We start from the raw sequence: 16,488 nt of genomic DNA, 5'->3' as shown, positions 1-16,488 counted from the left end.
ATAGTGCTGATTACTTGTGTAATGCCCCCATTTAGACATTGATTTTCAGATGGACTTTATGAGCTGCTTTAGCATTTGGTGACAGGCTATATTAGCAAAAAGATTTTCTGTTTTAAAACCATGTTTTGTCTTTGAAAAGAAAAATTGAGTCACCACTGAACATTAATAAATTCTGTTCAGATGTCAACAACTATTTGGAGGAAAAAGCAACTCTAATAATGCATTTCTTCCCCCCAAACTGTTAAATGAATTAATAAGGGAACATAGGATGTTTTGGCTTTTCTAAATAAATCGACTTCTTGGTTTTTGGAGAAATGCTGAAATTCATCTGAATTTTTATAGAGAGCTAAATATTCAACCATTTAAGAAATATTTATTAAATGTTACTGTAATGTTGGGCATTTGGGGGGACTAAGAACAGATGATTATTACAGATTTTGTGGTTTTTTTTGCCATGAAGTTATTTTTATTTGATGCATTGCGTGTTTCTTATTCATACAAACTATATCAACCTATTTTCTAATAGAGTCAGAAGGTGGCAATAGAGATTACATTTGGTTATGTTGAGTTTCTGTTTGTCTGTTTTTTGATATGATAGTGCCACGTATCTTGTTGAAACCCAGCAGATGATGAGATAGCCCTAGCTGTTATAGATTGGTGGTTGCAGTGTTTGGTGGGTGCCTATTATTAAAGCCCGTTTTCTCACATCTCATTTATCATTCTGCTTCTGGAGGTGCATTGGGTAATGTATTACTTATAGTTATATAAATTGTAACATTTGGTTAAATAATTCTGTTCGAATAATTTCTTCTTTCCTTTTACCTAGGTAATTCAGACTGTTAAAAGATTTACATTGAGTAATTATCTATATTTTTTTGACTGGAAGAATAGAGATTTTGCATTGTTGAACTATCACTTTTTAGTTATGGGAATTTTCAAACATATACAAAAATAACCCAGTTTCAGCAGTCATCACACATGGTCAGTCTTGATTAATCTTTATCTTCCTCCTCCTTTGCCTTCCATCTACCCCAAATAACTTCAGAACAAATAGCAAACACTATATCATTTTATTGGGTAAATACTTCAGTATGTGACTCTTAAATTATAAGGACTCTTTTAAAAAAGTGAATGCCATTAGCACACTAAAAAATTAGCAGTAGTTTCTTAATATCAACAAATATCCAATTAGTGTTCAAATTTTACTAATTTTCTTATAAATGACGTTTTACAGTTCAAATCAGAACCCAACTAAGGTCCATGATTTATATTTGGTTGAAGTGTCTCTTAATGATGTTAATATATTACATTTCACTTCTCTTTTTTCCCTTTTGCCATTGATTTTATAGGTCATTTGTCCGGTAGAATTTCTCATGCTCTGGATTTTATTGATGGCATTTTTTTTTTCTCTCACATCATATTCTTCTGTCCCTTTATTTCTGGTAAATTTAGGTTAATTTTTATTGACAAGAATATTTCATAAATGGTGAGAATGTTGAATTATTGAATGGATTGATGGAAGTTTGTCAGTGGTCCATGTTAGCACTTATTTTAATGTCTCCAATTAAGATTTACTTCTTATCATAGAAATGATACTGAATAGCAGGTAAGAGGAAACAGCTATTTATATGTAATTTTAAACATACCTTCCTTTAACAAAGTTACATATTTATTATGTGGTTATAGCAGTAGTACAGAAACAACAGGATTCCTTATTTGGCATTGGATTGGTAGACACTGTCAGACTGCTCATTTCTAAGCTTTGCCTTTTGAGTAACTGGATTTGGTAACATTTTTGTCTACCTAAGGGTCTAGCCAGCAGTAATTTTCCTATTAAGGATGATGAAATCCTTGCTGTTCATTTTACACTGAAAATGTAAAAATTCATTCAGTCAAAATCTACATTCGTAGCTAAATCTTCTGACTTATGTAGAAAAATTTAACTGAGAAATTTATTTTTAAATAGGGTTATTTTATTACAGAGAAAAGAGACTTTTAAAAGGATGCTTTTTACTCTTATAAAAGAAAACCTGGCATTCCCTATTTCAGAATTTATCATGAGTGGTAATGTCAAATTTTCTTAATCAGTTAAGCCCTGTCTGTAACTTTATAAATGAAATTTTATTTTTTTAAAAAAGAGTAGTTAATTTAAAAATTGTTCTTAAGATATATGAACTCAGGCCTTGACAACTTTAATGAAAATGAATTTATTTTCCCTAGAATATTTATTTCCTATGGAAGAGTATAGAAGAAATACCTCTTCCTTGAAGAAAAAAAAAAAAAAATAACCTAAGAATGTTGATATATATATATATATTTTTTTTTAAATTTTATTTTGTCGATATACATTGTGGCTGATTATTGCTCCCCATCACCAAAACCTCCCTCCCTTCTCCCTCCCCCCGCCCCCCCAACAAAGTCCTTTCTGTTTGCTTGTCGTATCAACTTCAAGTAATTGTGCTTGTTATATCTTCTTCCCCTCCCCCCGGTTGTGTGTGTGTGTGTGTGTGTGTGTGTGTGTGTGTGTGTGTGTGTGTGTGTGTGTGTGTGAATTTATATATTAATTTTTAGCTCCCACCAATAAGTGAGAACAAGTGGTATTTCTCTTTCTGTGCCTGACTTGTTTCACTTAATATAATTCTCTCGAGGTCCATCCATGTTGTTGCAAATGGCAGTATTTCATTCGTTTTTATAGCTGAGTAGTATTCTATTGTGTAGATGTACCACATTTTCCGTATCCACTCTTCTGATGATGGACATTTGGGCTGGTTCCAACTCTTGGCTATTGTAAAGAGTGATGCGATGAACATTGGGGAACAGGTATACCTTCGACTTGATGATTTTCATTCCTCTGGGTATATTCCCAACAGTGGGATAGCTGAGTCGTATGGTAGATCTATCTGCAATTGTTTGAGGAACCTCCATACCATTTTCCATAGAGGCTGCACCATTTTGCAGTCCCACTAACAATGTATGAGAGTTCCTTTTTCTCTGCAACCTTGCCAGCATTTATCGTTCAGAGTCTTTTGGATTTTAGCCATCCTAACTGGGGTTAGATGGTATCTCAGTGTGGTTTTGATTTGCATTTCCCGGATGCTGAGTGATGTTGAGCATTTTTTCATATGTCTGTTGGCCATTTGTATATCTTCCTTAGAGAAATGCCTACTTAGCTCTTTTGCCCATTTTTTAATTGGGTTGCTTGTTTTCTTCTTGTAAAGTTGTTTGAGTTCCTTATATATTCTGGATATTAATTCTTTGTCAGATGTATATTTTGCAAATATTTTCTCCCACTCTGTTGGTTGACTTTTAACTCTGTTAATTGTTTCTTTTGCTGTGCAGAAGCTTTTTAGTTTGATATAATCCCATTTGTTTATTTTTCCTTTGGTTGCCTGTGCTTTTGGGGTCGTATTCATGAAGTCTGTGCCCAGTCCTATTTCCTGAAGTGTTTCTCCTATGTTTTCTTTAAGAAGTTTTATTGTTTCAGGGTGTATATTTAAATCCTTAATCCATTTTGAGTTGCTTTTAGTATACGGTGAGAGGTATGGATCTAGTTTCATTCTCCTGCATATCGATATCCAGTTATCCCAGCACCATTTGCTGAAGAGGCAGTCCCTTCCCCAGTGAATAGGCTTGGTGCCTTTATCAAAGATCAGATGGCAGTAAGTGTGCGGGTTGATTTCTGGATTCTCTATTCTATTCCATTGGTCAGTGTGTCTGTTTTTATGCCAGTACCATACTGTTTTGGTTATTATAGCTTTGTAGTATAGCTTAAAGTCAGGTAGTGTTATGCCTCCAGCTGTATTTTTTTTTGCTCAGCATTGCTTTGGCTATGCGTGGTCTTTTATTGTTCCATATAAATGACTGGATAGTTTTTTCCATTTCTAAGAAAAATGTCTTTGGAATTTTGATGGGGATTGCATTGAATTTGTATATCACTTTGGGTAGTATGGACATTTTGACTATGTTGATTCTTCCAATCCAAGAGCATGGGATATCTTTCCATCTTCTTGTATCCTCTCTAATTTCTCTCAGCAGTGGTTTGTAGTTCTCATGATAGAGATTTTTCACCTCCTTGGTTAACTCAATTCCTAAGTATTTTATTTTTTTGGTGGCTATTGTAAATGGGCAGGCTTTCTTGATTTCTCGTTCTGCATGTTCACTATTGGAGAAAAGAAATGCTACTGATTTTTGTGTGTTGATTTTGTATCCTGCTACTGTGCTGAAATCATTTATCAGTTCCAGCAGTTTTTTTGTAGAGGTTTTAGGCTGTTCGATATATAGGATCATGTCATCTGCAAACAGGGACAGTTTGACTTCCTCTTTTCCAATCTGGATGCCCTTTATTTCCTTCTCTTCTCTGATTGCTCTGGCTAGTACTTCCAACACTATGTTGAATAGGAGTGGTGAGAGTGGGCATCCTTGTCTAGTGCCTGTTCTTAAAGGAAAAGCTTTCAGCTTTTCCCCATTCAGGATGATATTGGCAGTGGGTTTGGCATATATGGCTTTAATTATGTTGAGATACTTTCCCTCTATACCTAACTTATAGAGGGTCTTTGTCATGAATGAGTGCTGAACTTTATCAAATGCTTTTTCAGCATCTATAGAGATGATCATATGGTCCTTGTGTTTGAGTTTATTAATATGGTGTATCATATTTATTGATTTGCTTATGTTGAACCAACCTTGCATCCCTGGGATGAATCCCACTTGATCGTGATGAATAATTTTTCGTATGTGTTGCTGTATTCTGCTTGCTAGTATTTTAGTGAGGATTTTTGCATCTATATTCATCAAGGATATCGGCCTGTAGTTTTCTTTTTTGGTTATATCTTTACCTGGTTTTGGTATCAGGATGATGTTTGCTTCATAGAATGAGTTTGGGAGATTTGCGTCCATTTCAATCTTTTGGAATAGTTTGTAAAGAATCGTTGTCAATTCCTGTTTGAATGTTTGGTAAAATTCTGCTGTGAATCCATCTGGTCCTGGGCTTTTCTTTGTTGGGAGCCTTCTGATAACAGCTTCAATCTCCTTTATTGTTATTGGTCTGTTCAAATTTTCTACATCTTCATGGTTCAGTTTGGGGAGCTTGTGTGTGTCCAGAAATTTATCCATTTCTCCAGATTTTCAAATTTGTTGGTGTATAGTTGTTTATAGTAGTCTCGAATGATTCCTGTATTTCAGATGAATCAGTTGTAATATTGCCTTTTTCATTTCTAATTTTTGTTATTTGAGTCTTCTCTCTTCTTTTTTTTGTTAGCCATGCTAATGGTTTGTCAATTTTATTTATCTTTTCAAAAAACCAACTTTGATTCGTTGATCTTTTGAATTGTTTTTTGGTTTTCAATTTCATTCAGTTCTGCTCTGATCTTAATGATTTCTTTCCGTCTGCTAACTTTAGGTTTGGATTGTTCTTGTTTTTCTAGTTCTTTAAGGTGAAGTGTTAGGTTGTTCACTTGCCATCTTTCCATTCTTCTGAAGTGAGCGTTTAATGCAATAAATTTCCCCCTCTATACTGCTTTTGCAGTATCCCACAGGTTTCGGTATGATGTATCATTGTTTTCATTAGTTTCAAGAAATTTTTTGATTTCCTGCTTGATTTCTTCTTGGACCCATATGTCATTAAGTAGAATGCTGTTTAATTTCCATGTGTTTGTATTAGTTTCCAGAGTTTCATTTGTTATTAATTTCTAGTTTTAATCCATTGTGGTCTGAGAAGATACATGGGATAATTCCAATTTTTTTGAATTTATTGAGACTTGATTTGTGACCTAATATGTGATCTATCCTGGAGAATGATCCATGTGCTGCTGAGAAGAATGAATACTCTGAGGTTGTTGGGTGGAATGTTCTGTAGATATCTGCCAATTCCAATTGGTCTAGAGTCTTGTTTAGATCTTGTGTTTCTCTACTGATTCTTTGCCTAGATGATCTGTCTAATATTGACAGTGGGGTGTTCAGGTCCCCTGCTATTATGGTATTAGTGTCTATTTCCTTCTTTAGGTCTAATAGAGTTTGTTTTATAAATCTGGCTGCTCCAACATTGGGTGCGTACATATTTATGATTGTTATGTCTTCTTGATGGATCAGTCCTTTTATCATTAAGTAGTGTCCCTCATTGTCTCTTTTTATGGTTTTAGTTTAAAGTCTATTTTGTCAGACATAAGAATAGCTACTCCAGCTCATTTTTCTTTTCTATTTGCGTGGTAAATCTTTTGCCATCCTTTCACTCTTAGTCTGTGTGAATCTTTATGGGTGAGGTGGGTCTCTTGTAGGCAGCATATAGTTGGGTCCTCCTTTTTGATCCAGTCAGCCAGTCTGTGTCTTTTGATTGGGGAATTTAAGCCTTTTACATTAAGAGTTGTTATTGAAAGGTGTTGATTTATTCCTAGCATTTTATTGGTTGTTTGGTTGTCTTAGGTGTCTTTTGTTCCTTGCTTTCTGATTTACTGTTTGGTTTCTGTGTCTGTTGGTTCCTTAGGTTGTAGATAGTGTTTTTGTTTGCTTGTTTTCTCTTCATGAATGCCATTTTTATTATACTAGTGGGTATTGATTTTTCTTGGGTTTTTATGGCAGTGGTAGTTATTTTTCAGGAACCAAACCCAGTACTCCCTTGAGGATTTCTTGTAAGGGTGGTCGTGTGGTAGTGAACTCCCGCAGTTTTTGTTTGTCTGAGAAATATACTATTTGCCCTTCATTTCGGAAGGATAGCCTTGCAGGGTAGAGTATTCTTGGCTGGCAATCTTTGTCTTTTAGTATTTTGAAAATATCATCCCATTCCTTCCTAGCTTTTAGGGTTTGTGATGAAAAGTCTGATGTTAGCCTGATTGGGGCTCCCTTATATGTGTTTTGACGCTTCTCTCTTGCAGCTTTTAAGATTCTCTCTTTGTCTCTGAGTTTTGCCAATTTGACTATGACATGTATTGGAGAAGGCCTTTTTGGGTTGAATACGTTTGGAGATCGTTGAGCTTCCTGGATCTGAAGATCTGTGACTTTTCCTATACCTGGGAAGTTTTCTGCCACTATTTTTTTGAATATGTTTTCAATGGAATCTCCATTTTTCTCCCCTTCTGGAATACCCATGACTCGGATATTTGAGCGCTTAAGGTTGTCTGATATCTCTCTCAGATTTTCTTCAATGTCCTTGATTCTTTTTTCTTTCTTTTTGTCTGCTTGTGTTATTTCAAACAGACCATCTTCAAGTTCAGAGGTTCTCTCTTCAGCTTTGACAAGCCTGCTGGTTAAACTCTCCGTTGTGTTTTTTATTTCGCTGAATAACTTCCTCAGTTCAGCAAGTTCTGCTACATTTTTTTTCAGGACATTGATTTCTTTGTACATTTCCTCTTTCAGATCCTGTATACTTTTCCTCATTTCATCATGATGTCTAGCTGTGTTTTCTTGTATCTCATTCAGTTTCCTTAGAATTATCACTCGAAATTCCTTGTCAGTCATTTCAAGGGCTTCTTGTTCTATAGGATCTAGAGTTTGAGATTTATTAACTTTTGGTGGTGTAAGAATGTTGATATTTATCTTCATGGAAGTGTTTTCTTTTTTTGGTTTATGAGTGAATGTTTGAACTTATTATTTCTTTCTTTATGTGTATTACACTTATTTGTATTTTGTTGTTTTAGTTATTTTCAAAATTTAGTGGAGAATAACCCCAGTTCACATGGAATTATTTTTAACTGATTTCTATAATGCATTAATTCTTTGCCCAGTGTTTATCTATTGCTTAGGAGACGTGTAACACCTTCTGAATTTTTCTTATTAATAACGGGCAGGTGAAAATCAAATGATATAACTTAGTGTCTAGAATGTTGGTGTTACATTGGACTGAAAATAATCCATTTAAAAATCGTATTAAAAAGCTATATATTTACCAGGACAGAGCTGATTTTAGATCCATTTATTCTTTAAGGAAAAAACAAAACACTGAAAAAATAATGATATAATTGTGACTTTGAAGATTTTTCATATAAAAATTTGTGAATAGGAGGAAGAAATTAAGATTTTCTTTCTAAATATTTGCTTCTAGTTTGTCACAATTTATTTTAAAAATATCAGTCTTATGACTGGATCTTTTCTTTATTTGCACATCAGTGGTTTAATATAATGTGCTGTAGAATCTTACTGATGTGTGTCATAAATCCGGGAGGATTTATAGGGGACAGTAAAACTGTTTGATTAGATAACGTCTAGGAGAGTCTTAAACTTTACAGATCAAAAAATGTGTATTTTATGGAAGTTTTTCTCTCAATATTAAAATACTCTATTGAGGATGTGCTTTTTCTTAAGTGTTAAGGTAATTTTTTTTTTAACCATTAAAATAATTTGTAATTTGATGGTACATTATTTGGCAGGAATATAACCAATTTGAATTGCCTATTTTTTCAACAGCTCTTTGTTTAGTCTTATGTAGATTAGCAAACCAGAGCATTCCCTTGGGTTTAATGAGGTCTGTAATCACTGTAGTGAGTTCTAATGTGTCAGCATTTAACCTCTCGGTAAACCTTCTTATGTTATTTCCTTCTGTCTTTGCAGATAAATTATTAGTTGTAACTGTAGCAACAAAAGAAAGTGATGGATTCCATCGATTTATGCAGTCAGCCAGATATTTCAATTATACTGTGAAGGTATGGTATATCCTTTAATCTATGGAGATGTTAGAATATGTACCTAAATTACATTATTTATAACAACAACAATAAGAGCACAATCTGTAATACATACAAGGAGATAAAATGTGGTTACATAATTGCTACTAGTTTATATATGGTTTTAAAGATTTTGTCCTCAGTACTTTGGCACTCAGATAATATTTTTTTTAATATTTGCTAATGCTTTATAGAAACATGTTTTATAAAACAACAGAAAAATATGTTAATACGTTCATGTGGATACTTCAAAAAAGTTCATGGAAAGATTATATTATCTTTTAATTCTATTTTTCCACGAAGTTTTTGAAGTACCTGCGCGCGCGCGTGTGTGTGTGTGTGTGTGTGTGTGTGTGTGTGTGTGTGTAATTTCTTTGGAGGGTCATGCACAAACACAATATAACTAAGATTTGATACTAATTTTTTTCACTGCCTGAATATTTTTTCTGTAATGGGTTTGTCTGTCATAGTGCATGTCTTTGTTTACAGAGATTTGGAAACATGCCTGTGAAGGGGATGTCTTTTCTGTGCATTATTAAGAGTTGCTTTTCCTGTTTGTTTTAGAGGAATTTGGGAGCACTGTAAAAGTATAAAAAGGTTTTAGAAGACTTATCTCTAGGAGATAAACGATCAGAGGGAACTTGGGGAAGTTGATAGAACCGTTAAACTGAACTATAAGAAGCTTGCCTTTTTCGTTTACTTTTTAAATTTCTTAATAGAAAAAAAGATCTGTCAGCCAGGTCTTTTATATAAGTAAGAGGAGACTAGGAGGCTTCTAGGTAGGAATTTTTTTTTAAAACCTTAAAAAAAAAAAGAGGGTAAAGATTGCTTTTTGCTTGGGAAAAACTGAGCTGTTCTAGTATGTAATGTAGAAAAGAGGTAGCATTTATTACATAATCACTGGAAAACTACGTTCAGATGTCAATATAGAATAGCTATTGAAGAGGCTTAAGTTTGCTGGAAAAGAGATCTTGTAATAACAACTAGATGTTTAGTGCAGGATTAATGGGAAATATGTTAGAAATATGTTAGAATAGATGAGAAATATAGCAGTATGCACTGAGAGGAGATGCTGTGTAAGTAACAGAAAAAATTAGAATAAAATATTACTGAAATCCAGTGGAGGGATATTTAGGGCTCAGACTGTGGAGAGAATGGAATGTTTTTACGTGCAAGGCACCTGCTCAGGCACTTTACACATGGTGTGCTGTTGATTCATTATAGGAGCCATGTGAGGTAGATGTTACTGTGTATATGGGTAAGGAAACCTTGTCCCAGGATGCACAGCTATAATGTGTCAGATCTTGGACCCTAGCCCCATTTAGAAAGGAAAATGCTCAAGCCTTACCCCAGATCAACTGAATCACAAATTCTGGGATTGGCACCCTCCACGTGATTCTGAGGCACACTGAAGCCCGACAGTCACTGATGTGATGGAAAGAACGTAGAGACTGGTGCTTAACATAGTGCGCTGAGCACAGTAGGCTCTCAGATGTGGCTGGGTGCAGCATTACTACAGGATTGGAGACTCCAGAAGGGTTGTGGAGCAAATCTTAGGGCCAGAGGAGGCCACTTTTTATGGCAAAAACTAATAATTCTACTAGATTAACCCCAGTTTGAATCCAAATCCACAACAGCTTGATTTTTCTTGGAAAGCATTTATCCCCCACCCTTCAGTATAGGTAGTGATGAAGTGATAATAAGAGATTTGAGGCTGGGAGCTTCACAGGCTTTGCCAGCTGGTTATATTTGGCTCAGTGTTCAGTAAAGTTGAAACTAATAGTGTTATTTTCTAAATTTATTTTATCCTTTTCTTGTATTTGTTTTAAATTTCATTCCACCTTAATTTCCCACATCTCCTAGTAGATCATTATTTTGGCAACTTCAGACTTCGTTTTGATGACTAAGGTAAACAGTGTGTATGAGGAGGAGGAGGAGCATGTATTATACTTTCTGCTCTCTCAGAGCCAGGCCTGTCAACAATGCATTTCCGGTTCAGAAGCAGCTGCTGAAGCTGAGGCTAATAGTGAAGAGAAAGAACACAGCGTTAGTTCTGATTACTTGTGTGTAGGCAATTTCTTGTATTGATAAATTCTGATTAAGCTTTTGAGGATGAAGTAATTTTATTAGTTATGAGATAAAGAAGGTAACGTTTCACCTGATGCCCTCTGTGTTTTCCTGAACAATCCATTTTGGTTTAGTAGGAAAATCGCTTAAGGGCCTAATCCAGGACTCACTGACTTTAAAGGGCTTTCAACTTTGGTCATACGGTTTTGCTGGCAGATTGAAAAAGTCTGAACACAGAGGAATAACATAATTAAATATGAGAAATACTTTCTGGATCCACCTTTTTGGATTAGACCTTTAACTTTTGAAATGGTGAAATTGGGAATGGCATTTTTGGGGTGGATACCACTGAAGAATTATGACTTGACATAGGCATAAAGTTTTTTTCTTTCTAGCATTATGATTTAAGGAAACATTTACTTATTTTTATTTCTGATTTTATTTGTTTCCTTGTATAGACCTTATATGAGACTTGCTGCCAAGAAGACCTGTGCTGTAATGAAACATTTAAAGAGTGGTTATGGTGCAGTACTGTGCAAGTTGCTGATGTCTTTCAGTTTTTTTATGGTACTATCATAATTTGAGTAATGCTCAAGGATGAAATGTTGATTTTATTTATAGGTCCTTGGTCAAGGAGAAGAGTGGAGAGGTGGTGATGGAATTAATAGTATTGGAGGAGGCCAAAAAGTGAGATTAATGAAAGAAGCCATGCAACATTATGCCAGTCAAGATGATATGGTTGTTTTGTTTACTGAATGGTAAGAGAAATCCCCTGTGGTTTTTTAATTCTATATTAAATTATTTTTTAAAAGAGCTGAAATATGTATTTGTAGATTATGTATTATTTTATTTAAATGTATTATTTTATTTATAAGGAATCATAGTTTTATGAAGTAGATTTTACTCATAGTTATAAAATCATGGTCTGACATTATGATGTAATATAATCAAAGTTGATGAGTTACCATAAATATCAATGAGAAAACATGGCACGAGCTAGCATTTTTGTGAACTTCATGTTTTAATCTTGAATTAAAGATGGAGTCAAGTTCATGTGAGCTTTTTCTATTGAGAAGTGTAACTCAATGGATTCTAGTCAACCAGCAGGAAAAAGATCATACAAAGTTATAAACTCAAGTGAGACATGAGAAAGCCTGTGTTGGTAAGAAAAAAGAGCCTTCCCAATGTGTAATATCTTTTTGTATACTACTTCACTCTCCTAATTAATTTGAAATATCTACTGTCTTTCTTTGCAATCATCTTACATTTTTATAACAACATCCAGTTGTCATGAGTCATTCGTTGCCAATTCCTCTCCCATTCTCTGTGTCTTCTTTTTATTTATTTATTTATTTAGTTGAATGTTCATTTTAAATCCCCTTCAGTTTTCCCTTCTAACTTAGGAAAGTCTTTTTATATCTTTCTCTCAATTTGAAAATGCAAAGACACAAATTATTTGCAGATGAAAATAATTTTTTTTGCAAGTGTACAAATAAGAAAGACAGTAATTTTGAAATGAAAATATAGACATAATGAAGTTCTAGTGCCATCAACACTTAAAAGTTTCAAAAGGATCCATAATACTTGCACCTTTAGGATTTTCCTGGTGTCTTCCAGACAAAAAGTTAAGTTCTGCTTGTGGTTACTTATTCTTACAAGATGAAGTGTGGTAAGGCTGGTGTTAGCTTGTATACTGGGGATTTTTCTACAGCATCTGTTATTTTATATCTTTTTACCCCTAGAAAAATAATAAGCTCATTATAATAACTGTTTAGATTAAATATTGAGTATGTTTTGGTTTAAAATTACCATGAATTTCAAATAACTATATCAGTCAGCTTGTACTTGCCCCGTGTACATTTTGATTTGGGATCTGAGGCAGATTCTTCTTGTAAAAGTAATCCCATATGAGCCAGTAATGATTTTAGAGTCTCAAGCCTCCTTTGGGTTTTAGGAAGAACTTCTTTTCTCTTCCCTTACCTTCCCATCCTTATCTTCCCACCCGCCCTGTCTAAGATTTAGCCTTGTGGGGAGCTGGTGTAGTGAGGTACCTGTTGTTTATGATGAGAAAAGGGACACTGTGAGATATATACAGTCTCTTGAGACTGGGTTTGTTCACTTGGATGGTACTTTAAGACCCAGCTTGACATAACAGAAGATAAAATTTTAATGGAAGACTCAGTGTCTTCCAGACACTATTAGTGTTTGGGATATGTCAGTGAACCAAACACGCAAAATTTCCGACAACGCCTCCTGTGAGAACAGCCAGTCAACTGAAAACATGAAGGCCCAACTCAGCCAAGCCGTTGCTCAAGAAGAGTCATCAGTATTTTCTCCTTCGTTACCCACCATGTCTGTCCCAGGGACCATGAGGAAGTAACTAAGAGGGTAAAGAGGGTGAGCAATGGGTATCACTTTGGAGCTTTTTTTCCTTATTTTTTTTAAAACACCCTTTTCTAAAAGTGTTATGCACAGAGTGATGAATACAGTTGAAAGTTGTAGGTAATCTAGGGCCTGGGTGAAATGAATTAGGCAGTTTATAAATTATTTGAAATATGATGCCCATTCTGTAACAAGATTGCTCATCTCCTAATTAAGTTTGCCTCTGGTCAAGGGCCAGAATTCAGAATACATTTATTTTAATAAAATAAATTCTAATTTCTTTTGTGATTTTTTTTAAAGGGCAATTCAAATGTAATAATTAGTTATATGGAAGCATAGATCACCACCATATAAAAAAAATACACAGATTTATGTCCTTAATAATTCAGGTAGGCCTTTTTTTAAAAACAGCTTTATCGAGGTATAATTTATATATCATGGCATACAATTATTTTAAGAGTAAAATTCGGTGACTTTTAGTAAATTTACAGAGTTGTGCAATCATCACCACTATTCAATTTTAGAACATTTCCAGTACCCCATAATGATCCATTGTGGCCATTTGAATAGGCTTTTGTGAATTAATTTAGAAACAATTTTATAACATGACTTCCGTGGGAATATATATTCTGAACTGACTTTTGGATGAACATTTAATATTAGTATATTATAAATATACTCTGTAAGTAAAATTTATCCTATTTAATTTAGATAAAAAGAAATATTTGGCAAGGTTTTAGGTTCTTCTCAAAACAAAATGAAAACTGAAGATCTCCATATGGGAGCATACCTCAAAGTTTTTTTTAAAGTTATTTCATACTGCACTGTGTCCAGATGTGTGTGTGTGTGTGTGTGTGTGTGTGTGTGTTTCTTTGCAATTAGTATAGCATATAAAGTTTGATAATCTCCCCTTTATTAGAACAATTATGAATAAATATAATGAACTTTTAGTAGACGAAGTATGATGGATTCTTGTGATAGGGGATAATGAAAATTTGGGGGACAAATACAAGTATTGTCAGTTCATGGCTTCAGATTCCCTTAGGGAGACAAATGATTTCATAATGATTTTATAATATATCTTAGTCAAGGTAAATGAGCATCTTGAGTTTTATAATAAGGTACTTTGCATTACTTTAAGGATTATGTTATAAAGCATATATTTCTTTTAATCTAGTAACATTGAAGAAAGATAATCAGACCTAGTTATTATATGGTGACCAGTGGGTTGTTGGGGTTTTTTTTGTAATGTTAATGTGTAAACCAAAATGTAAAAAGTTTTTGTGTTCTTTGGAGTATATTTGATACATATTGAATATCCCCACATAACTTTTGAAATACACATATGGTGAAATAATTTTTCCAGATTTTTGGCTGTCAGATAAAGTCGTCTAATAAACATTTTGGCTATTTGTTTTGTTTTTTTCTTTTAGACTTAAAAGCGTTTCTTTTAGACTTAAGATAATTATTTATTCATAATAAATAAATAATAAAATAATAATAAAATTATTTATAAAATTATTTTATTTCTATAAAGTCAGTGTAATTATTTGAGTTTGAATTTGGGACAGGGAAGGAATTTACTCTTTCTTTGGCAGTGCTCTATATAACTCAATTAATCAGAATGTGGGTGTGCTCCATTTGAAAGAGTCCCAGTATATAAAATACTTGAAAGACATGTTTGGTGGTGGTTATTGGCCTCTTATAAAAAAGCAGTATTTCCTTTAAGAAAATATCGGCTCAAAGATTTTGGTATATAGGAATTCCCCAGTTCATTGAAGTATTTGTTAAAAGATGATTATGACTTTGAGGTGAGATTTATTGGCTATTGACACCTAAAGATAGCAGTAAGGAAGACTAAACTTAAAAAAAAAAAGGAATGGTAGTCAATGCTGTACTGCAGAAGTTGTTATGTGTAATTAAAATGGATATAAAGTGAAGTCATTATTTCAGCAGTTTTCTAGGTGGCTCTGTTCTTGAAAGTTGGTCCTAGATAATTCAACACTGGCTAAAAATGGAGGGATGATCTCAGTCACACAAGCCCCACTATTCACCAGTGTGCCTTATCACTTTGATTGTATATGGCTAGCTTGTGTTCAGTTATCATGCTCAACTGTAATTGTGTGTTCCACACTGTGAGACTGGGGGCTGTACCTGATTTACGTATTTTCAGGACACAATAAAAAGGAGTCAATAAATATTGGATAGCGACAAATTGCATTACAAGGAGAAACAGAACTTGCAAGAAGGAGAAATATGGTGGATACTTTAAAAATGTATTTCAAGATTTTTTTTCTCTGTTCGTTTGGAGAAATAGTGACTTCTAAAGGCAGGAAAGCATTAAAATTTTTTAAATCTCAGAGGATTGTAATTATTGAAAAATTGAATTGATTAGAAACTGTAAATATGATGCTGCTGTTTCTGATCTTTTATATGTCAGCCAATGTTTGTTTCAGTTTCTCATTAAACATTATTTTGTTAAAAAAGTGAGCTGAGTGAGCTAGTTTTTCCCTTTACATTCAGTATACATGTATTGAGCACAAAATGTAATCCAGGCATTGAGTTTAACATTAACCAAAGAAAGAGAGACAGGGACAGATCCTATCTTTCCAGAATTCTCATTTAAATCACACTAATTCTGCCAAAAAAAAAATAATAATAATTGAATAAGCCCAATGTGGAAGAATGCATGTCTTCAACAAAATCTGAACTTGGCATAATCTCTTTAAAATAATTTATTTTTAGGAAATCGTGAAAGGTTGTGTTTTATTGGGTCACCTTTGCTAATTTTTTGTGAAAGTATCATTTTTGTGTTATTGTTATTGTTATTATTGAAGACGTATAATTTATATGTAGTATTCTAAAGGTGACCAAATCCTAACTTGTTTGTACTCAATGAAATAAACATTTTATATCACTCATAATTCAAGTTACATGCCCAGTATGCCTGCCTTTTTATATTGTTACATAGTTTACACAGAAGATAGAGTAAAAATTTTCTGAAAGCAAAGCTTTTCAAATACGATATTTATAATTTTATCTAACAATGGCAGATTTATTTGATGGACTCCTCCGCCCCTGCAGTGATGACAGTTTAAGTGTGCAGACACAAAGAACCTAGTCATAAGCGATGGACAACATTTCATTATATTAGTATGAAGGAAAGCAAAAACATATCAAGGTTCCCAGTTTCTGTACTGTTTCTTTCATTCTTCTTTTTTTTTTTTTTTTTTGTCTTCTTCGTGACCGGCACTCAGCCAGTGAGTGCACCGGCCATTCCTATATAGGATCCGAACCCGTGGTGGGAGCGGCGCTGCGCTCCCAGCGCTGCACTCTCCCGAGTGCGCCACGGGCTCGGCCCCTTGTTTTTTTTGTTTAAAGTAAAGAT

At 34.0% G+C, this 16,488-nt stretch overlaps 1 protein-coding gene across 4 annotated transcripts in view; it reads left to right on the top strand.

The window, feature by feature from the left end:
• Nucleotides 1-16,488, top strand: part of PLOD2 (procollagen-lysine,2-oxoglutarate 5-dioxygenase 2) — an 85,067-nt gene that overhangs the window by 27,888 nt on the left and 40,691 nt on the right. For all 4 annotated transcript variants that reach the window (XM_063096050.1, XM_063096047.1, XM_063096048.1 and 1 more), the window contains exons 2-3: nt 8,539-8,630; nt 11,340-11,476. In XM_063096050.1, the coding sequence (XP_062952120.1) occupies nt 8,539-8,630; nt 11,340-11,476 (229 nt within the window). The remainder of the gene's footprint in view (nt 1-8,538; nt 8,631-11,339; nt 11,477-16,488) is intronic.

The sequence above is a fragment of the Cynocephalus volans genome, chromosome 1 (assembly GCF_027409185.1).
Source record: "Cynocephalus volans isolate mCynVol1 chromosome 1, mCynVol1.pri, whole genome shotgun sequence".
In the NCBI taxonomy this organism is placed as follows: domain Eukaryota; kingdom Metazoa; phylum Chordata; class Mammalia; order Dermoptera; family Cynocephalidae; genus Cynocephalus; species Cynocephalus volans.
Note: the sequence above shows the minus strand (reverse complement) of the source record. Positions and strands in the feature narration are given on the sequence as shown.